At 34.0% G+C, this 23,234-nt stretch overlaps 4 protein-coding genes across 5 annotated transcripts in view; 2 read left to right on the top strand and 2 right to left on the bottom strand.

Moving 5' to 3' along the window:
- bru3 (CUGBP Elav-like family member bruno 3) overlaps positions 1-23,234 on the bottom strand; it is an 825,259-nt gene that overhangs the window by 149,447 nt on the left and 652,578 nt on the right. The gene's annotated exons all lie outside the window — the stretch shown is intronic.
- Positions 10,743-12,050, top strand: LOC106641504 (trypsin-like). The gene is made up of 5 exons (XM_014355944.2): positions 10,743-10,754; positions 10,830-10,935; positions 11,059-11,359; positions 11,480-11,807; positions 11,880-12,050. Exons 1-5 carry the CDS (start codon positions 10,743-10,745, stop codon positions 12,048-12,050), a joined length of 918 nt encoding a protein of 305 aa, XP_014211430.2.
- Positions 15,509-18,206, top strand: LOC106641488 (trypsin-1-like). Its single transcript, XM_014355923.2, has 5 exons — positions 15,509-15,716; positions 17,023-17,098; positions 17,168-17,465; positions 17,547-17,868; positions 17,956-18,206. The coding sequence occupies exons 2-5, from the start codon at positions 17,047-17,049 to the stop codon at positions 18,127-18,129; spliced, it is 846 nt and encodes a 281-aa protein (XP_014211409.2). The 5' UTR covers positions 15,509-15,716; positions 17,023-17,046; the 3' UTR covers positions 18,130-18,206.
- On the bottom strand, positions 19,528-21,217 carry LOC106641486 (prostatic acid phosphatase-like). Its single transcript, XM_089595456.1, has 6 exons — positions 21,113-21,217; positions 20,931-21,035; positions 20,291-20,517; positions 20,084-20,217; positions 19,639-20,000; positions 19,528-19,584 (listed from the first exon to the last, which is right to left on the bottom strand). Exons 1-6 carry the CDS (start codon positions 21,215-21,217, stop codon positions 19,543-19,545), a joined length of 975 nt encoding a protein of 324 aa, XP_089451582.1. The 3' UTR covers positions 19,528-19,542.

Genomic DNA, 23,234 nt, shown 5'->3' with positions numbered 1-23,234 from the left:
CTCGATTGAGTAAATAAATCAAGTGAAGTAAAATAATACACGTTCGAAACGACACTATTTTTTTCAAGATACTTTCTTCCATTCGGGTATATTTTATCAATGAGAAAAAAAAGGTACTGATATTACACCTCAGTCCTAATTACAAAACTCAATCAGCAAAAGAAGCCCATCAGCCCGTCTAAAAAAATTCACGAAAATCCTCTTACAGCAAGAATCGCGATAAGGAAGAAAAAAAAAATCTCAGGTCCCCCCCCCCCCCCGAAAAAAGGAGCCAAGGATAAATGATATAAAAGAGAAAAAGGAGACTCGTTACGCTAAACCCAAACGTCTCCGGAGCTCTTAATTATTTCCATTGGTTCGATCGCAGAAACGTCTGCCGAATTGAATCTCTAAATTGCTGAAAAGATACCGTTTCTTTCTCCTCCGCGTTTAAGCTCGTTTATTTTAGCTTCGAGATTCGCCCCGTGATCATTTGTCCGGAGCCTCTTTTTCCGTCCTTTCTTCGAGAGCGTTTCGATTTTATTTTGCAGGGGAATTTTCTTTCCATCAGCGGAGCCTAGATAGCGTTCATTTAGTTTTTTTTTTTTTCTTTTTCATAGCAGAGACAATTCTATTATGCAGATGAGGCACAATTGAAAATAAAAGATTATTTTCAGTCTTTTCATTCAGAAATCATCGTACCACGTCAGCTTTAACATCCACACAAAGTAAAAGATAACCACGTTCGTTTCGGGTTGAAGATAAATGTATGTATCAGATACGGCACGCAACAATATTACAAACGCTAAAAGAAAAAAAAATTTGGTAACCGTGATACATCATTTGCGGGTATATCGCGGTCTGGGTGGGATTCGCAGAGTATCCATTGCGATTTCTCGAAACCATAAATTGATTTTATTAAAAAATAATCATGGAAGCTAGTGATGATCGAGTTATTATTTTTCGTTTCATTAAAACGAACTTCACACGTGTACGGATAGTAAGTTGTGGGATGAAAATTAAATTTGTACGTTTCGAAATGTTTTGCATAAAAGAATCTCACTGATTACAGTATTTGATGAAAGATAAAATGACGTACCCTTTGGCTGTTGGTACAACGTGTGCGAGTTGATTAACCCACGCAGATATTTTGTTCGAGAATCAAAAACACATTCAGCTGGAATATATCTCGTTGATTTTAATCTCATTTAAAAATTACTGAGCGCATTGTTACGGAATGATGTATACAATTACATGCAAACGTAATTTCTGAATTTGAAGTACTTGGTGATAAGTATACAACTTTTTCAAAAAAGTGCATATGTATACACTGCAAAAAAGTGAATTTACACTATTTAAACAGGTGATTTCATTATTTCAAAGTTGTATACTTATAACTTATTTGAATTAGTGACTATTCACTGTGAAACAGTGGATTTCACTGCGAAACAGTGAATATTCGTTATTTCTATTAAGTTAACGTTTCACTATTTACATTCGTTGGTAAACTTATTGCTGGAATTACTCGAAACAATGTGTATAGGTTGTACAATTATCTTTTTTTGGATCAAGATCGTTTGTTTCATCACTGATAAATATTTAGAATTGAAATTTATATCGACTTGGTAATAAACGATCCTAATTTTTCACTACTTCGTTAGAAGAAATCTTGTTCACTTGGGCAAGTCGTGAAATTATCACTATTTTAAATTTAGGGAGTAAAGTTAACATTAATTAAATATTAATATTAACAACAATAGAGTGTAACACGTAAATGCACAGGAAGTCTTTTTCATAATGTTGAAATGATTCTATATTCTCAACTTGATTTTAGGATCATTGCCGATCCATAATAAAATAACAGAGTTGATATTTATCAGCTAAAAAATGGATAAAAATAAGTTCAAGTAATTCTTAGGCCAAAAATAAAGTTAAAACTATTACAATCATCAAACGATCTGAAGTTCTTGAATGAGTTTCGAAAGTCAGTTCCCTAAAACAAAAGCTTCGGTAACTTCTATGAATTGTAGTGCTATAAACGATGCAAAAACTGGTGAAAAACTGCAGAGACACAATCAAATCCGTTTCTCGGATTAGTAAGCCTTCGGGCACGCGAAAACTCCCGAAATCCAATTCCACAGACACGTAAGTATTACGAGCCCTTGGCTCCGAATTTCTCGCCTATGCGAGTCAAAAGCCACGTACATGTCAGCAGACACGTGCCGCGTCGCCCTCTCGATTTTCCAGGCGCACACACTGCCGATTAATATTTAACTCGCGCCCGCGCGGAGCTGGGCTTAGGGCTGATTCCGCATGCCTGGCGTGTTGGAGCTACTTTGGCATTCCAAGGAGTGCGCGGGGGACCGAGCGCGCGAGTCTTGTCGCCGACGACGAAGCGCGAGCGCTAATCATTTTTATTGATTGACGCGTCGCGCGCGGAGGTGGGTCTTTGGTGAGGAGTTCATTGCAGACGGTGGGGTAGCGTGTTTTTTTAAGGTTCCTCCTTCGTGGGTACTTTTTCTCAAACTTTTTAGGCTCAGTTTCAGCAGTACTTTCTTTTTCGTATACATTTCCATTGCAAACATTTAATGGAGGACTGACAGAGAACGGGATACTTTTGTTGATTCTTAATTCAGTAAATAAGCCGGAAAAAACTGTAGTATGTAGAAAAATGAGAAAACACAACCGATTTGAATGGGACCTTTTGCATTGCGTTCCCAGAACCTTCAGGAACATTCATCACCCTTAACCCCGAGAAACTATTTTGGAGGCTGAAAATCAATTTTACGAAATTCTTACCAAGTCAGTTTTTTGGGGTGCCTACAGGGGGTTGAAACTACTCTAGTTTTTTAAATTCTTATTTGCCAGAATAGGTTAAGGGTGATGAATGTTCCTGAAGGTTCTAGGAACAATGCAAAAGATCCCATACAAATCGGTTGTGTTTTCCCATTTTTCTACCGTTTTCGGCTTATTTACTGGATTATCTCCCCAATCGATAGAAATTTTGTATACTTAAAAGTTTTTTTTATTTTTTTTGTTAATGTTCAAGTTGATTTTCATTTATGGTTTTTGTAATGATTTTTGCTTCAAATAATATAATTTTTTCTCTTTCGTGAGCTTAAAATAATTTTATAATTTTTGGTTCAGTCAAAACCTAATCTTAAAACATTCCTCTGTTAAAACCGAGCCAACAAGTCTTTATATGGGGTAACTTTTAAAACCACCAATAATAGCAGCTTGAAAAATATGGACATTATAATGGTTTCAATAGAAAAAAAAAAAACCTCTGAATTATCTGCATCTGTGATAATATAAATAAATTGTAAATTAATATTTGAGCTAAGGGACTTTGATGACGTATTATTCCTCATAATTCCATTCTTGATCTTCTGGTCAAGTAAAATAAACAACGAGATATTACGACTATCATCGTTTTTCTGTCCTTTATGAAAAATACTGCGAGATAATTTAAATATGAGCAGTCGTTGAAAAGAAAAAAAACCAATGTATCACTCAATGGTGTGAATACACACACTCAAATGACATCACACTACTGACAGCGTTTCTCTACTTACCACGAAAAGAAAGTTTCGTATTACTTTCTTCCGTGTAGCCTCTCGTGCATGCGAAAACAGTGGCAAAAAAAAAAACGCGAGTGAACTGAAAAAAGTTTGCTAAAAGTTCTCCAAAGTCACAATGAAGTACGAAATTGTTTCCGCGGAAGTTAATTGTTGGCGATTTTTCTCCGTTACGTCACCTCCAGATGTGAAAAAAAAAAAAAAAAAATGAACCCCGCACTCAAAATGTACGCGCACGCAGTGACGGCCGAGCCAAGAAAGGGTTCCCCAGCTAATGAAGTCGTACCCCGCACGGAGAAAGGAAACGACAAAGTGTAGTAACTATAAGTGCGCAGGCCGAGGTGACGCATAAAAGCTCGACGGTTTGCGTGATAGTGGCCAATAATACGAAACTCGAGAGTGGAAACACGCGATATATGCGCGAAGTGGATAGCGTCGGGAGGAAATCAATTTTTGTTCCTTGTCTCGTTTCAATTATCCAGGAGTGCATGTCCGCGTAAGAGGGGGGGGCGGCGTTTCTTCTAGCAACTCACCTGCGACGGATCGAAGAAAGAGGAAGCTCGGCTGATTAAATTTGGGGGTAACGTAGATCGATCAACGGATAAAATCGATTATCCTAATGGCTGGGTAATTACGGGGAAGTTCAAGACCGAGTTATCAAATGGTACAAAGTAAATATACCCAAGTACCGTATCCGAAACTGTCGAGCGATTGCCACAGAGAAATGAGACTCCCTTCGAAATGGGTGGACGGCGCGGAAAAGGAAGAAGTTTGTATGAACGGGGTAAGTAAATGGAGTCAGTTTATTCCCACGGGAGAGCGCAATTGGTCAGATTGGAAAGGCCTTTTACACAAATTGTTAATGCACTTGTTTGGGAGTTAAGTACATTTAGATTTTTTTACCATCATTTGGTAAATGGTCGAGCAGGTCTGAGCTTGTTTAATTTTACGTTGAGGGTGATTTTGAATTAAAAACAAAAAAACAACTTTTACGAAAAACAATCATCACATCGCGTAGAACAAAGTTGGCTGCTTTGAAAGGAAACAAAAGGACTCTCTAATGGCACCATATCTTCCAAAGTGAAACTTTCAATATCGTCAGAGATATCCGAGCCCCAGAATTGGCTCCATTTGTAACGAAGACGAAAAAGAAGGAACGGCTATGTGCCTGCGCTTAAGGGATTCCTCGTCGGAATCGGCGCTTCCGATAACACGAGGACCCTTTTCTCTCTAACTTCATTAAGACGACTTGCACTGTTTTTCTTCCTCCTCCCTCTATCAATCTCCATACTCGATTTTTCGCGACGTGACTGAGTCATTAATATCCGCCGGCTTCGAGCTTCATTATTACACCCCCGACTTTTTGTTCAACTCTATCCGTTCGATTCTCCGTTATTTTCCATTTCTTGGCCTAAAAGTCTCCATCCAAGCGTTTGGTGTTACAGTTTAGCTGACAGGTTTTCTCTTTCTACCATACGAATTCCAAAGTATTTTTTAAGGTCTTAAATTATTTAGAAAAACCTTGAAGGACATCAAAGTCTCCAAGAAGCTTGAACATTTGCCGATAACCTTGAAGTCTTCCAAATTCTTTCTAATGACTTTCAAAGTGCTCAAGTGACTCTAAATCAACTTGAAATCATTGAACAACTTCAAAATAGAGTAAAGCCAGTGGACAGTTGGTAAAGGTTTTAAAGTCTTGTCATGACTTTGAATCTTCATCAATTCCATTTTCACTGACTTCAAAAGTTCATAGCCCTTGTAGACCTCATTCGGATGAAAGTAGGTGAAACACATTACTCATCAGAACTTGAGTACATTTCGCAATCCAAACATATTCCACATGATTCACGTATGAAATGGCCCTCAACACGTCATCACCAAAATTTTTCTGACAACTATATAAAATCGTGTCGTTTCAAGACTATTGAAAAAAAAGGCCAAATCTTATCACTCCCAAGCAAGTCTCGAAGGACGAGAAGAGGCATTTCAAGAGCAGAGATGTATCTCGCTAACCAAAAGGACGAGGAGCAAGAAGAAAAAGGCGGCCGAAGTGTGTCCACTCGAGGAGAGCATGTATAGCACAAGAGGAGGAAGAAATACGGGAGGGAGGACAAGAAGTGAATTGATTCCCCGGGGGAGGGCTAAGGTTTTACGTTCTTTCGTCAAGGCTCTTTTCTCTAGTACCCTGGTGTAGTGGTCGTAAGAGAGACGCCGATTTGTACTCTCGGGTATATATTTCGAGTCACTCAGCTGCGTGCCTCCTGCACTCTCTCTCTCTCTCTCTCTCTCTCGTGGATGAAGCTCCGTGAGAGACCACTCGCTGCCTCGTTAATCAATCCTTCTTCTTCTCTCTTTCACGACTACAGTGGTGCTTTTTCTCCGTCCGCGTTCGTCATTCCCCTTTTTTTTCTCCTTTTCAGACACAATGTTCACTTCTTCCATTTTTCTGTTTAATAAGTCAGAGCTAGTTGGAAAGATCACTCATCACCTCTTTTTCGTACCTTCGATTCTTCATTTTCTGGAATAATGTGGCGATATCCTCTGATTAGAAAAAAGAAAGCCAATACTCGAGCCTACTCGCTCCTTTAACAGTATACACCAAAACAGATCGATCGTCCCTTCGTTGACGTTAAAACGTTGTCCTGCGAAGCTGGACACTACTGGACCGTTACCAAAGTCGAGTGATTAATAAGCTTCACGGCGAAATGGAGCTTTGCTCTGTAAGAAGAGATCGATGGAGAATTCAGCGTCTCAGCGATATTGATTCTATCTCTTTTGAGAGTTTTTTTTAGGAAATATTACATGAATGTTTCAATATGATCAGAAAGTAGAGTTCAACCAAGTTGTAGACTTTTTTTCAATTATCATTATTACACTTTCTTTTACACTAACTATGTACAAAAAGATTTGAAGATAATGTTAAATAACTAGGTTATGTTTGACCAAGTGGTTTCATATCTGTTCAGATTATCTGAAAGAATTGAGCACTTTGTTGTATTTAATCCACCCAAAGTACCCAAGTGTATCTTTAAGTTGCCTTATTTCATTCAACGAAAGAGTAATGAGACATGACCATATTATGACAACTCATGATAAGCATATATACAAAGTGTGATAATACATCAAACTCGACAAAAGAATGGCAATGATTGTCTAAAAAGTTGTACGTAACATGAAGTCTTTAATACGTTGAAATGTGACATTTGGTCAATCTGATGGTCTCTCAGCCAAAAGTAAGAAAATGTATCTGACAACTGAGAATTTTTTTAAACCAACCTTATAAATGCAGTACATCAGCGATTCTCTGTGAGAAGTAACTATTTAGCAATTACCAGGAATTAGCCTACGCTTTTTACCTTCAAAATCTCTAGCTCCTTTACTCTCGAAAATGCTCTTCAGAGAGGAAATCTCTCTCTCTCTCTCTTTTAACCACGAGTTTTAGGGTGGGGTATATATGCGCTTCGTCGTTTCCCGGATTCCGCGCACGCTTTAGCAAGTCCATTATAGAGATTGTGGCGTCTGCTTTTCCGAACCTTAATAATAATAGTAATAACAATAATAACAGTAGTAGTGACGCTGGGAGGACTGTCTGGTGCTTCCACCATACAATTGCAACTACCACCACTACTACTACGTGGGAACGATTTTCAAGGAGAGAGCACGAGAAAAAGGGGTGAGAATCGTTCATGCGCGAATCTCTATACTACGTGTGCACGCGTGTACAGGTATATACATGAGAGGGATATTGTCTTTGGTCTCGCGTGTCTAGCTTTTTCGTTGTCCGTACTTACGTTTGCTCGTTCGTTCGTTCATTTGTTCCTTTTTCGTATTGTTTTGTAGGTAGACAAAAAGAGAGAGAGCGAAATTCCGTACTGTGGTTTTGACTGCGCGATGCCTTTGGCGCGCTTTTAGAAGATTATTTTAAAGGCGAGGATTCACGTGTACGGGAATTTCTCTTTTGCGATGTATGCTTATTTGTGGGAGGATGGATTGTTTAGTACGTCTTATTGAGTTTTTTGATTTTTTAAAGTAGTACGTATAATCGATGGTCATCCAAAAGATAATTAAGGTTACCGTATAACTGAGTTTTCTTAAAAGTAATCCTATATGCAGGTAAGGTTTTTTTTTATTTGTTCATCATGTTTCACGTCTAGGTTTCTATTGTAGGTACCAGGTTCTGTGCACCTTAAATATCATCTGGTGTTAACTGTAATAGTACGCCGTTTCTCTCAATTTTTTTTTATACAAAGCTGTGTCAATAGAAAAAACAGAGAAAGGGTTCACATGTTCGTCTCTACCTGAGGATATTGTAAAAAAACTTTTTTTTAGGTAAACTTTATTCTATGTAAGAACTTAGATTCACATTGGCATATCTACTGAAAATCAAATTTTTACCTGCTTAAATTACTCAATGTATCGATATTGATAATTTCTATGGTCTGATACAAGTGGCAATGAAAACATTCGGTTTTTCCGTCATATCTAGAAGCAATAACTATCATACAAACAAGTGGCAAACATGACACATTTTAACGTGATGAAATGAAACCAGTATATAAATATTTAAAAGCGTAATTTTGACGCCTCATTTTTCTAAGTGCACTTCGGGCGATAAATTATCCCACAAAAATGATACGAACCCCCGAAAGCGCGATAATACGTCTCTATAAAAAGCATAAAAAATCACCATGCCCCAACCCTCGTATAATAAAACTATCAGGCGTCCTCGTCGGGCATAATATCGCACTTTCTCTCCTCTAATCTCGAGTCTCGCGCTCTGCACGCACGCACAGTTTTGCGTTGCTTATCATACGTTCAACTCCGTTGCCGCTGTTATTACTACTACATCACGGGACAAAGATGGAGATAAAGGCCCACAGTCGTTCCGTCCCTCGATTTGCTACCCTAATGGTTTCTTTCCACCGTTTCACTTTTGTTTTTTGGTTTGTTCCTAAATACATTGCGCGCTTTGTCATATGGGCTATTAAGCTTTCTTGACAGAAAGTTTTTTGTTCATTGAATGTAATCGTACGATTTTCATTAATACAGTCTATTGGAGCATCGAACAAAATTACACTTTAACGATGAAAGAATTCATATGCTAGATAGGCACATAAGCGTGGTGTTAAAATTAGCCAAAAAAAATGTCTGGGTTGTTTTGGGGTAAAAATATTGTAATAATTATGAAACGAACATACTGTGTTCAACCTGGTTGTACATGAGCAGAAAAAGTTGCGCTCCAGAAATTCCGCAACATGCTCCCACTCCCTCGTAAAAAAGAAAAAAAAGGAAAAATTCCCTTGTACGTTTATTCTCAAGAAGCGCGTGAAAAAGTACTACAACCTCCTCGAGTCAAACTCCCTGCCGTTTCTCTTCTCTTCCTTTTTTCTCCGTCCCCTTAGGATGTTCAGATGAGGGTGCGAGAAAAAAAAAAGAGAGAAAAAAAAGGAGGTGCACGCCAGCGGCAACGGAAATTAGAATAGCGTCGCACCGAGGGAAGAGGACTGAAGCTAATGTCGCCAAGGCTGCGGTTTATACGTATATACGTATATAAGAAAGCAAGACAAATTTCGTGTAATTTAAGGCTACGGGCAAAGAAAGACGACGACTTTTTCTCACCCTCGCTCTCTTTGCGCGTAGGCAGAAATAATGCCCAGCCGAACCTCATTATTGGCTCATGGCTGTTTCTTCTTCTTCTTCTCCTCGTTCATTTTTTCTTCTCCCACGCCTCCTTTTTTCGTATGTTCATCTTGTCTTTATGATTTGCATTTATGAGCTCGAGCGGTGCTAAATTTTTGTAATTCTTGGGAAAGATTTTTTCCATAAATTTGGGTATATTAGTGGTTACAGCGCTGTGATTTGCACATTTATTTTACTATAGTGAGTCTGCCGTGTAGAAGACTTTTTTTGTTCAATTAACATGGAATAATTTTCATACAACCACGTGTGTTAAGAACATGATATTTGGTTTTAAATGATACTATTTTCATGATTTCGGGTCTGACTTAAACATCTTTTTTGATTAGAATGTGGGATTTCCAAACTTAACTTGTTTATTTAATAGTAAGATAAATAAATTGTTGATGTCAGTAGTAAAATATAACATGTGCATTTAAAGACTGTGGAATTATTACCGTCATTAGATAATGTTTATTATTAATGACGAATGAAATACAACTCTTATTTATGATTACACATTAAATAATTGACAATGTATTTCAATGATTTGATTTTTAGTTGAAAAATTTTCCAAATCGGTTTCAGAATAGTATAATTAAAAAAGAACTGTACTTTCAAACTAGAGGTTAACACACAACTGTTGTTAATAAAGCCAAGTATAAGGATAAACAGGCTATTAGAAAAATTATTTCGTGAAACCAATTAAAATTGCATTTCCCACAAGTATTTGCTAATAAATGGTAAAAATTTGCTACAGTGAATTGATGACTTTCCTACAAAATCATCAAAATCATCAGTGAAAGGGAAATGAAAATATCAACATTACACTTAAGTTTCTAATGACTTACTTTTAGACATTAAAACATAGACAAAACTTTTTCTTCATACATGTATCTTATTTCATCAGATTTGAATAAAATCAAATAATGAATATTACATTATTCCAATGAGTATCCAAATAGTTTCAAAATTAATTAAAAAGCCAGATCAGAAGTATTGATAAAAGTCGGGATGAAAAATTAAATTTTATTCTTCTACGCAATTAGCTAATGCGTGAATTGATTGTTTGTCTTTTCAATTGAAGATATCAACGTTGACGCAAATCCTAATAGTATTCACTGCATCTTCCTTGACACAAATTTCGCTTAGGCAAATGTCGCGAAGAAAGCTCAAAACATGAAATGTAAACTTATCATTGCGTCTTTTCCTAGTAATTAGGTGTAAAAAGGCAGCTCTTATCATTTTCAAAGGTTAACCATTTTTATGTCCGACAAATCTTATTGCTCCATAAAAAGTCATACATCAAGTTGAGCCATCGTTTTTCCTTTGGATTCCCTGTTCCGATAGACACTATACGAATAAGACTAGACACACTATAATTTTATTATACGTCGAAGAACACTGCAAGCGACGATGCACCAACAAAAACTAAGCGGAACGTCTCGCACGAGATAAGATATTTGCGTAACCTTGGCACTATTTTTGTCGATTTTACGTTGATCACAAATGTCCTTGAAAGTAAGTCATTGATTCATGCTCATCTCCTATAATCACTGACATCTACCTCATCAAACACATGATTTTCCACTCCAGACAAAACAGTATATAAAAGCACCAAATTTTGATTTGTGCATCACTGCCGACAAAATGAGTCTCAAACTAGCAATCGTCGCCTGTCTCTTGACACTCGCTCATACTCGTAAGTAAAAGCTCTTCTGGACTGAAATTTCTCAATTTTCTCTCGTGGAATACCCAAACCAACCCAATATTCCAACTTTTCAAACAAAATAACGTATTTTATAAGTACCACGTTTCCCAACAGGTTCGTTATCCCCCCGAATCATCGGCAGCCACAACGCAATACCAGGCGAGTTCCCATACCAAGTGAGCCTGCAATGGGGCTGGCTGCCCTTCTTACCGCATAGCCACTTTTGCGGCGGTAGCATCATCAATTCTACCTGGGTTGTGACGGCTGCCCACTGCGTCAGCGCCATGAAAGAATTTCCCAAAACAGTGACTTTCCTCGTCAAAGCTGGGAAACACGACATCGACAAGCTCGAGCTGTCAGAGCAAATATCTTCCATCTCCAAGTCTTTCATCCACGACAGATACAACGATTCCGCGTAAGAGTTTTTTTTTCCTTTCAATTGTCTCACCATCCTTATATTACCATACATTAAAGTACCTAGAATAGTATATAACCTCTACTTGAAACCCTCATTATTAACGCGACAATTTCACAGGGGCGTATCGCCGTATGACATCGCTCTGATCAAGCTCAAGATACCTCTGGTCTTCAACAAGCGAGTGGCTGCAGTAGCTCTGCCTGAGAAGGACAGTGATCCAGAGGGTATCGTGACCCTTTCCGGCTGGGGTGCGGTGAACAACAACACTAGGGATCCAAATTATCCATCGATTCTCCAAACGGCGGATATGCCGATCATCGATCGTAAGACGTGCAACAACGCCATCGAGATGCTTGGACGGGAGGCGAACCAGACTCTTAAGGACATGGTTGATGAGACAAACATATGTACCGGCCCACTTTCTGGTGGTACTGCAGCGTGCAGTGTAAGTGAAATGTTACCCTTGTTTTTTTTTTTCACGGAATTTGAGAGTGAAGATCCGGTTTTTTTTTCGTAGGGCGATTCTGGTGGACCTTTGACGTTAAGGAAAAATGGCGGGAATTCATCGGAACTAGTTGGAATCGTTTCGTGGGGAATTATACCCTGTGGCCGGGTAGGAGGACCAAGTGTTTATGTACGCGTGTCTTCGTTCAGGGACTGGATCGCGGATAAAATTTCAAAAAATTGATTTTATGTTGTACATTGTTACGTTGGAATTATGTACTGAGTATTTAAAATAAAAATTGTTGGATCTCGTTGAAAAATGTATTTTATTTTAAAAATTAAATAAGTTTAATCACATAGATTTCGTTATAAAATTAGATTGTCAAGTAATACAGATGCTTAATTTTTGGACCCAATAATTCGACACTAGCTGATTTTCTGTAGTAAAAAAATCAAAGAATAACTTTAAAGTATCAGAAATAAACAGACAACTCATAATGGCTTAAGACTCATAATGATTTGCGTATGTTTATTAACAAAAATTGTTTGACTCAAATAACGCAATGACGCAATTGGCAATGTTGGATAAATAAGTGAAACTAAATATTTTTATAAAATAATATCATCGAGATTCACAACAATGGCTGCTCTCTTCCTGTGTATTTATAATTTTGTTCCGCATGACTCAGCCGTATCAAGATTAAAAAATGTCAACTCTTCATCCGTAGGAATGACATCTTCCACGAGAATTTTATATTTATCAATTGGGCAGTATTTTTCACAGTTGCTTATTTCCAGCTCCACAAATTGGTCACTTGATCCGTTCCAACTCAACATCTACAATGGTAAGAAAAAAATTGTATACAAATACGAAAATAAAACAAAAAAGTCGATCACTTACTCTAATATAATATTTATGTTTCACATCTTTGTAACTTTCCACGATGTAAGCACTACCAAATGGTGGTAATTTAAACGCACCAACGACGTCCTGGGCGTTTATAAAAGACGTCAAAGTTGTATCGTGTGTGCTGTACAAATAAATTTTTTTCATCCTCCTCGTATTTTGTTCCACATTTTCAATAACTCTCCTAATAAGTGTACCTCCATTTAATTTTTTTAACTGCGTATTTAAGGAAAGACTTTCAAAGTATAGGCGTAGTATGGATCGAGAAGTTTCGTATACTTCATCGGTGCACCAGCTTGGAAGTGGTATATTTAATAGTTTCTGAAGGCAGAATTGAAAACAAAGTGTTAGAAGTTCTTACAAGTATCAAGATAATGTCTAAACATTGGGATAAAGTTTACATGAATTTGTATTAACGACGCTGTCCATCCACAAACATTTAAAATTTTGGGAAAATATGAATGTCCAGTTTGATACTCCAAGTACTTCACAAATTTTGTATAATTTAATAATTTCTTCTGAAATTCTATAGAACTTCTTAGAATACTTTTGTTAATGTTTTTAAATCTATTAAATAAGTAAATATGTAATCATTTACAAAAATCGATTGAGTGACCCAACAATTTCAACTAATACATACTTTGGACTCATGTATGGTGAGAGAATAATATCTGTTTCTCCATCTTTCATCTCTGGAATTTTATACGGTACAGATGTTCGAGAAAAGAGGCCAGTTAACAGGAGCTCTAGTGACTCTCTCGTACGAGGTACATTGGTACTTCTGGCTACTAATTTTTTTCTGTCGTAAGCACCCAAGTGCTCATTATAATATTTTCTGAGCAATTTTCCCAACAAGTACTCTTGCTCCCTTCCTTCCTAAGTAAGGATTGACACATTAGATACTGTGATAATGGGGTACTGTTGGTATACAACTACCCTAAGATCATAATATTTTGCAAATACTATATGCATGAACTAAAAAAACAGTACGGAAATGAAATTGCTTGAGGTAACTAAAGAATGTAATTAAAAATAGTCCAATGATTGAATTTCTAAACAAACCATTTATTTAATGACAAGAGCCAAATTATTGTTTTATTTAATCAAAAGTTAATTACAATATCAAATTTTTTTATAAAGCCAATTAATAAATTAAGTTGTGTGTTTTCTAACCTACTGTTGGTTAAGTTAATTAAATTTCTTTTTCCATGTATATTTACCATTTATCAATTAATGCCACTGATACGTAAAAAAATCTTGGCACTTGTTACTGATAATTTCCTTACTTAACATCAATTTTTTATGACTTTCTCATCTTTTACGTTAAATTATTAAGTAAAGTTTTATTAAAAATTAACGTAATTTTTTTATTAACTATTAGGCATTTTTATTGAATTTAAAGCGTGAAAACATTTGAATCTAGCTAAAAAGTTGGTACGTAAAATGAGTCTCTAAACCTCTGTCAGCTGTCCAAAATCATCATATCCATAAAAAGATGGGTCGGTAATATTTATAATATTCGCTTCTCTCTCAAGTGGAGTTCGCAGTCCATGTCTAAAAATCTAGATTAGTTTTTTTATAAGTACGAAACAAGTTATTGGTGACTAAATTGTAAAAAAAAAAAAAAAAACTTACTACTTGAACAAGATTCAATGTTAAATCATCCTCCTCATCACTTGTGTTGCTGGCATTTGAATACTGAACGTATAATATTAAACATAATAACGAAACTTGGAGCATTTCTGTAATTTGGAGCACAAAGTCAAATATATTTTCAAAGTTGACTTGTAAGTGTTACTCAAAATCTGTAGACAAATGTATGGATGAATAAACATTTATAAATATTAGAGTAAGATGAACATTAAGTGACATACGCGTGTCACGTTTTAAAGTTTAAAGTATTTAAAAAAATTAGAGTGATTTGATTTAATCAAGAATTACCGTCAAGAACAAAAGTGTATTATTGTAATTGCCTACGTATTTTAAGCGTAAGCGAGTATCGCCTCAAAATATTAAGAGGTTTAACACAAATTTTACTAAACCATCTCCAGAAAAATTTTCTGATTTATTGTGTTTAATATTATGATGTGAAATTTATTTTAATGACTTTAATGGATTCAATCAATAACACCTCGAAAAATTCTTCAATGTCAGTTATTTTGAAAAAAACATATAATAGTCACCTATGAACTATGTTTGATATTTGTATATTGACAATATATATGAGTTCAGATGGCGCAAATACACTTGTACAAAGCAAAAATGAAGACCTGACGCTTGAGATTTCAAAATTCCAGTAGTGTTTTTTTTTACTTCATCAAAGTTTAAAAAAAAGTTAGGTGTTGCAATGATTTAACACGTTACTCACAGTCATGAAGATGTAAATACAATTTTATGAGAAGCTACCTTTCATTATAAAAATTCTTCGTTTTCTCTCTGTAATAAAATAATTTTCAAATTCTCTAAGCGACAGATGGATTGGCTTGTCGATGTATAATATACTACAGTGGAGATAAGATAAGACTTTGATAGATGTTAATCGAAAAATTGACTGTAAATTTGAAGAGTCAGCAGTTAGCCACTTCCTAAGCTCACTATTTCCAAATTTCTTTAGTCATCGCGATAAATGTAAGGACAGATGCGGCAGTGCTTGAAACGATATCAGTAGGCTTTAAGCTTTACCTCGATCTTTACTGCTGTGTATACAGTTATCATAATGTGTAAAAAAATGAAAGTAAGATTGTTGTCATATTAAAAACAAATTTTCCTCTACAAAGTTTTAAATCAGTAGTTGCTCGCGTAAATGTATCTTTGAAGTGTTGAAATGGAATATGATTTCCTTAAATCATTTTTACTGAAAGAAATAGAAATCCATAACATAAGAATACTACGAGACCGTTGCTTTTGAAAACTGTTGGAAGAAAGCTTAGATCCAAGTAGCATTTGTCATTTTTGATGCAAAATACAATACTTGGAGAATTTTTCTTTTTAAGTGTATTATAGGTAAGTCACTTTTATCGTAAGAATTTTTACTGTTATATGATTGAAAAATTCAATTTATTTTCATTTACTTTAAGGAAAAACCACAATTAAAACGTTTAATGGGTAAAAAGTTTTAAAAAATTGTCATCATAATTTGTTAATTAACATTATTAGAAAATATCATAGGACGCAATCGTGTTAATTAAGTGATCGATCAACAAAATTTCTCTTTAACTTATTTACATGATTAAAAATTAAGTATACTGTTTTTTTTTTTTTCAATGATTATGAAAATATTAAAAAGTACTTACTAAAGTATCCCAAAAATTGAGTAACAAACATAATTAGAGTTTGATTAATATGTATAAATTATTTTAAACTTTGCACTACCTTCTTAACGTGTATTTTTTATATTCATCGAGACCTGATTCAAAAACTTGAATAACTTCAGAATTAAGTGAAAGAAATGGTATTTAATGTTCTTTCTCTCAATAGTACATTTCATATCTAACGTTGGTCTCATCAAACAAAAACATCCTCCGCATTACTTTATGTGTTATTTAACTGGAAATATGGCAACAACAACGTTTAGAAAAAATATCCACAGGTGTGCTAACATTTACAGAAAACAATTACTGAACTAAAAATAGAGCGTCAGCCGTAATTGTATGTTTATTTAATCTCAGTCGATGTCCAACCGCAGTTGTTTCAACACTTTCGGTGTTATTTCACACTTCAAGTTGACTCAAAACAAAATTAATTCTAGACATTAAATAATTCTCCTTCATTAAAACTAAATACGTGTTTTTATCCAAAAAACCAAGTATGTGACATTTTTTACAATTGAAAGTATTACGCTGTGTATATGAGCTGTGTATATAGACAACACTAAGCAGTTCTAAAAACTAAATAAAAAAACACTTTTGAGTTAAGGGAGAGATACTAACAAATGAAGATTTTTTAGATAAAATAGTAAATAGAGTAAATAGATACCATAACGTATAAGGATTTTAACTAAAAATAAATTATCGTAAAGCAGATCAACATAATTAAAATATAATCACTACAACGAAATATGTTTATTATGATTGAAAAAAATTTTTTTTTAAATTCAAGGTCTATTGTAGAAAAACGCAGATAGCAAGAAATATCTTTTATGTACTCCAACGTATGCTAAGAGCCAGAGCAAATACCTAATGATATGTATCTAATGACAGAATGATAATGAATAATAATGTTTTGTCTTTCATGAGATAAAATTCATCAGCTGTGTTGAGTCATCTAAGTGAATATGAAATATAAATATTTGTCTTTATTGTGGTTACAGCAGCAGCAAGCGATTATTGGAAAAATGTTCGATAAAATTCTTCTTCTCACGTGTCTTCTTACTGCTTCTCAATCACGTAAGCTTGAAAAATGTTAAAATATTGAAAAATGCTTTGAATTTGCGTTAAAATTTTTGAATTGTACAGATTATCCTCAACCTCTATCTGCCAGAGTCTTAAATGGTCATGATGCTGTGCCTGGAGAAATTCCATTCAGGGTTTCCATGCAATGGAGTATACCTCCTTTCTCATCAAGAGTACATTTCTGTGGTGGTGCTATCCTTAACGAGCAGTGGATCTTAACACGTGCTGAATGTGTTCGATTTATACAAAAATACAATAATACTCGTGAAATCGTTGTAAAAACTGGTAAAAATGATCTAGGAAAGATAGAAAAATCAGAGCAAACATCTAAGATAGCCAAAGTTCACGTAAATCACGATTTGTAAGCTGCTTTATTTTTTTAATCAAGTGAATTTTAGAATCCACGAACGATTTTGTAACCAAATATTACTATTTATTATAGTTTTTCAGATGAAAAGAGAGGACAAGTTGGATTAGTGAAGCTATCAACGCCACTCGTATTTAACAATAATGTTACGAAGATTAAAGTTGCTCAGCTGACTGAAGGAGTAGCAAAGATAGTAACCATGTCTGGTTGGGGTCCAATGACTGACAAAAATTCTGAATACACCACAGTTTTACAAGTTGCAAATGTTCGTATCATTCCTCACGAGGATTGCGAGAAAATGTTTCATGAGAGTACCTGGAAGCGAAATGAACTTACTGACAACATTTTTTATGAGGAAAATTTTTGCACTGAACGCATTAGTGAAACAGCTTGTGGAGTATGTGAAACAATGATGATAAAAATCAAGAAAATTTGTTGCATACATACGTATCTATGATTCTAATTCAATGTTTTGTGATTTTAGGGTGATTTTGGTAGTCCCATAACCATGCCAAGTTCAAGTAATGATACAATACTTGTCGGGCTTACAAGCTGGGGATTAGTGCCTCCTTGTACTCAACCATCGTCTCCTTTAGTATTCATTAAAATAGCTGTTTTCTTAAAATGGATAAACAATATAATTTATGGATATTCTTGATGTCAGTTGTGATAATGACGTGACTCATCATGACCGATAAGATGTTGTATGGAAAAGAAAGTACTTGTACTGTAAAGTTCAAGCTCCGTACAAATTCTTCATGAACATTCTTGTTGAAAAACAATAAATAGATGAATTTTCCTTTTCTAATTTTACTAATTTTCATTGTTGACACCTTTTTTCACTCCATAAAAAGTCACATATTAGGAGAAGACATTGTTTTCCTAATTTTCCTTAATGTTTTAGGTCTTAGTCCATACCATGAGTATAACTAAGACAGTATTATTTTATCGTAAACAGAGTTATAATGCAAGTAGCTATGTAATTACCAAAAGTAAACTGTACGCCGAACAGAGAATAAGAAGTGTAACCTTAGAATTATCTTTATCTGTTTCTCGTTGTTTGTGAAGTTCCCATGAAATCAATTACTGAATCTGAGCTTACTTTCTAACAGTATATTAACCTAGTTTGTGACGTCAACCCACTGCATTGACGATATACAGCAGTTTTCTATGGTGGTGCCTTTCGTGGTCAGATCTAAAATGTGCTTTATCTATACGCTTAAACATCTTCAATCCACAGCACTTAAAGCAAATGAAAAATACAACAATTTTATGCAAGAATTACTTTAATTCCAATTCTTCCACATTTCTTAGGTTTTACTTTTCCATGCCATCAGTCAAAACACTTAAAATAGTCACAAAGTTATCGTTTAAGAAGCAGTAGCAAGATGGGTGAAATACCGATAAATTTTTTGATAAATTACGAATTCAACACCACAATCGCTCTAATCAAACAATTAAAAAGGTTTGCCTCTTGCTAAGGCGTGATTAACACCTTTGATCAGATTATATTTGTAAGGACATCAAAGATCTAAAATATTTCACCGATTAAATAAAAGTACGAATATTAAACTTACTTGATACTATACTAAATATTTGTTTTAAGCTTACACAAGACAAGAGATTAACTATTCGAAAATCATAAATTTGTTACTGGCTGATTTTCTACTAAAAAAAAAAAATTTGAGTAATATAAAATTATTAAAGAATAACTTTAAAATGGCCAAACTTCAGGAAACTCACGCCATTCATAGAAAAGAAAGTCTTGCGTAGTTTTGTAAGTAAATTTCTTTTATTTTCAATAGTTTCAACGCAATATTTACGTGTCACTTCTGTATTAACAGTCAACTTAACGAAAGAGTAAAAAATAATCTTTTGTATGATAATACAACAAAATCAAGATACACAACAATGGCTGGTTTCGTACGGTGGTGTTTTCTATGAGCCAGTAGTACCAGGATTAAAAAACTTTAAATCTTCATCCGTAGGAATTATATTCTTTACCAACATTTTATACTTATCGACTGGACAATACCTTTCACAATTTTTTATTATCAGTTCTACTAATTCGTCACTCGATCCGTTCGAACTTAACACCTTCAACGGGAAGAAACTAATTTTACAATACGAATACAAAGAAAAAAAAATGAAATTGTTAAAAACTTACTCTCATATAATATTTCTGTTTCATATCTTCGTAACTTTCCACGATGTAAGCACTACCTAATGGTGGTTCTTCAAACGCGCCAATAATGTTCTCAGATGCCGAGAAAGAAATCAAACTTATATCGTGTCCGCCGTACAAGTAAATTTTTTTTCTCCTCCTCGTATTTTGTTCCATATTTTCAATAACTGTTCGAATAAGTCCACCTCCATTCAATTTTTTTAGCTGCATATTTAAAGAAAGACTTTTTAAGAATAGGCTTATCATAGCTTGAGACTCTTCGTATACTTCATCGGTGCACCAGCTTGGAAGTGGTATATTTAATGATTTCTGAAGGAATAATTGAAAACCAAGTTTTAAAGTCCCTTTTTCATAAAGTACTACGATAATAATCTTTCTTATAGTCCATTGCTTACGTGAATTTGAAATAATATTCCAACCGATGCACATTTAAGCACAGCATCAGGAAAATACGATTGTCCAGTTTTTTCCTCTAGAAATTTTATAAACGTTGTGTGATTTGATAACTTCTTTTGAAATTCTTTTGAGTTTTTTAGTACGTTTTTGTGAAAGTCCTTAAATCTGTTAAACAATTATCATATTAATCTTCACAAAAGCAATCTCGATAATCTACTGTTTTCCAGCCTGTACGTACTTCTTAGTTAAGTATGGTGCAAGAATCATATTTTTTTCAATACTAGTAACTCTATCCGGTACTAGAGTTGGAGCAAAGAGGCCATTTAAAACAAGCCTGAGTGACTCGATAGTACGAACTAAGTTGGTACTTTTAGCTACCAATTCTTTTTCGTTGAAAGTCCCTATATGGTTACCGTAATATTTTCTGAGCAATACTCCTAACTTATACTCTTGCTTCTTTCCTCCCTAAATAAATATTTTAAATTAAAATAGTTATCTTTTAGTGTAAGAATATTTTATGGATGATGTACGCATAAAATAACAGATTATATAGAAACAAACAAGAGCCGCAGTTTAATTTGTTCACGTAATGTTAATAAACTAAATTAAGTCTAATAGGTCTTCGAAACGATGGATGATATGTCACTACTAAGGACAGCAGATAATAGCATGAGGTATAATTTCAAATATCCACTAAATTAAGAAATCACACCACCGCCTTTCTGCTAAGCTAACTGATTTTTAAATCACTACCGTTAACCTTTTAGCAATACTCGGTTAAGTTAATAGAATGAGTCGAAAATGTTTAATAAATAGATTTAACTACTTATCGTTTTTTAAAACTTTTTTAAGGTTGATAAGATAAATTATGATTTTACTTCTGTTAGTTGTCCAAAATCATCATATCCATAAAAAGATGGGTCAGTAATATTCAGAATACTAGCTTCGTGTTTAAGTGGAGTTCGCTGACCATGTCTGAAAATCTAGATTAGTTTTTTTATAAGTACGAATCAAGTTATTGATTACTAAATTGTTAAAAAAAAAAAAAAAAAAAACTTACTACTTGAACAAGGTCTAGTCTTAAATAATCTCCATCAGAACGTATAATATTTGCGTTTGAATAGTGAATACACCCTAAGAAAAATAATAACCAAACTTGCAGCATTTTTGTATTTTGGTTTTAAAATTGACTTGTCAACGTTACTCGAGACCTGTAAAAAAATGTACGTATGTGTATCAATATGTATATTTTTGTAGAAATTTGAGCAAGATGAGAATCAAGTTTTTTGATAGTACTGTATAAACAGGTCAAAGGAACGAGTTGATAGCAATAAGCAAGGAAAGAAATATTAAAAGCTTTTACACTTCTAAGAAAATTAATACTTTAAAATAAGTAATTAATGTTTTTGGATCGAATTCCGAGGTATTGAAGTTGCACGTGAAATTTAGTTGATTACAAATTTTTATTCAGTTTATTAAACAAAATTCCCAAAAATTGCTTTAATTCGATCTTTCCAGAATCAACATTACTTTTATATTACTACACATGTTAGTCACAGTTAAGAAGATAAAACTACACTGCCATGAACAGCTTTTCTTTTTTTTATCCAACCGAATTTTTGACAGGTACATTAAGAGATGCACAGGAGGCATTGAAATGCTTCTCTCTGCCATAAAAATATTAAAAAACTTGGACAGATATTAGCTTATTGGTGTATTATGCGCTTTAGTTGAGATAGGATATTGTGGGGAAAAATACCTTCATTAATTAAGAATGAGAAGTAAGCCTATCTATATCCTCTGTTTGCAAATGTCTTTAGTCACAATCAAAAGTACAAGAATTAAGGTGCCTAAACCCAATTCGGAACGTTATAATCAAAACATACATGAATCAGGAAAAAGATTTAAGTAAGAGACATCTCAAGCCAAAAACAAATATTCCTCTATAAAACTTTTAATCGAGTAATCAAAGGTATTAGCTCAAGTAGATGTGTCTTTATCATCTTAAAACAGAGTATCCCTTTTTTGTTCATATTTCAATGCAACAAATTGTAAAATAAAATTATAACACGATCCCAGATTTTTAAAGCTTAGGAGCGAAAGCTTAGGTCCAAGTAGCATTTGTCAGTCTTACTGCAAGCTAGAATACATAATGCATTTTTCTTTATCGAATTTTAAGTTGGCGTTATCTAAAAGAATTACAAATTTATATTTATCTTGAATAGAAAAAAATAAATTAATATAGTCCGGACTATGGTGTACATTTTAATTAGGCCTAATATCAATACATGACCAAAAAAAAGTTAAAAACTATATTTCTTATTGTAAGTATGTCGATAAATGTTTCGAACAACATTAGATGCGTACATTCGTCTTGAAGCATAGTTCTGTAATCTAAATAAATTTGTAACTCTAAAAATTAAACAGTTAAAAACATAAATAAAATGCCTTTAAATTAATATTTTAAAATTTATTTTTTAAGTTGTTATTATTTCATATATTTTTTGGTACCTAATGCAAATACTACCTCTGTATAATGTTAGAGCTTTGATATAATCTTTTGACGCAACGAAATAAAATATTGTAAAAAAAGTAATTGTTAATATCTTTCTTCTATAGTAAGACATTTCATAAATAGGGTTGGACTTGATTACTTAAATAATAAGAAATAATGATTGAACAAATATTTACATTTGCGCTAACATTCAAATAGTAATATGAAAGTAGAACACCAAACCGAACTCCACATATTTTATTGTTATTATCAAAAAATTTGCTTATCTGAATAAAAAATTAATAGGGATACTAACAATGTCTGATTTATTATTATTTAATTTAACGATAATTTTTGTTGTCCTATAGCAATGACAACGTCAAATAACGATATAATACTTGTCGAGATTACATGAAGTGTAATCATGTCTTCGTATACTCAACTTTTTTCTCTATAATTACTGGTTTCTTAGAATAGATTAATGATGTTATTTATGGATACTTTTGATAGCAGACGAGACACACGAGTAAGAAATGATTAACTGAACATGACCGATAAGATGTTGTATAACAAAAAATTCGTTAGCTTCTTATATAATGTTCAAGCAGTGCGTTATTTTTTTATCAATTATTCTGTCTAAAAATAATAAAGTGGACTATCATAACGATCATAGATGTGCAAGAAAATA

The sequence above is a fragment of the Copidosoma floridanum genome, unplaced genomic scaffold (genome assembly GCF_036245765.1).
Source record: "Copidosoma floridanum isolate Cflo_tuat_1 unplaced genomic scaffold, Cflo_Japanese_pri ptg000025l, whole genome shotgun sequence".
Lineage (NCBI taxonomy): Eukaryota > Metazoa > Arthropoda > Insecta > Hymenoptera > Encyrtidae > Copidosoma > Copidosoma floridanum.
This window is presented reverse-complemented; position numbering and strand designations above follow the sequence as displayed.

Coding starts and splice junctions, on each gene's coding strand:
- LOC106641504 (XM_014355944.2), top strand. Junction 10,936..11,058: donor CTTGACACTCGCTCATACTC/GTAAGTAAAAGC, acceptor GTTTCCCAACAG/GTTCGTTATCCCCCCGAATC. Junction 11,808..11,879: donor GTGGTACTGCAGCGTGCAGT/GTAAGTGAAATG, acceptor TTTTTTTCGTAG/GGCGATTCTGGTGGACCTTT.
- LOC106641486 (XM_089595456.1), bottom strand. CDS start 21,217: ATGCTGCAAGTTTGGTTATTATTTTTCTTAGGGTGTATTCACTATTCA. Junction 21,036..21,112: donor GACTAGACCTTGTTCAAGTA/GTAAGTTTTTTT, acceptor AAACTAATCTAG/ATTTTCAGACATGGTCAGCG. Junction 19,585..19,638: donor AACAGAAATATTATATGAGA/GTAAGTTTTTAA, acceptor TTGTAAAATTAG/TTTCTTCCCGTTGAAGGTGT.
- LOC106641488 (XM_014355923.2), top strand. CDS start 17,047: ATGTTCGATAAAATTCTTCTTCTCACGTGTCTTCTTACTGCTTCTCAA. Junction 17,099..17,167: donor TCTTACTGCTTCTCAATCAC/GTAAGCTTGAAA, acceptor TGAATTGTACAG/ATTATCCTCAACCTCTATCT. Junction 17,466..17,546: donor GTTCACGTAAATCACGATTT/GTAAGCTGCTTT, acceptor TATTTATTATAG/TTTTTCAGATGAAAAGAGAG.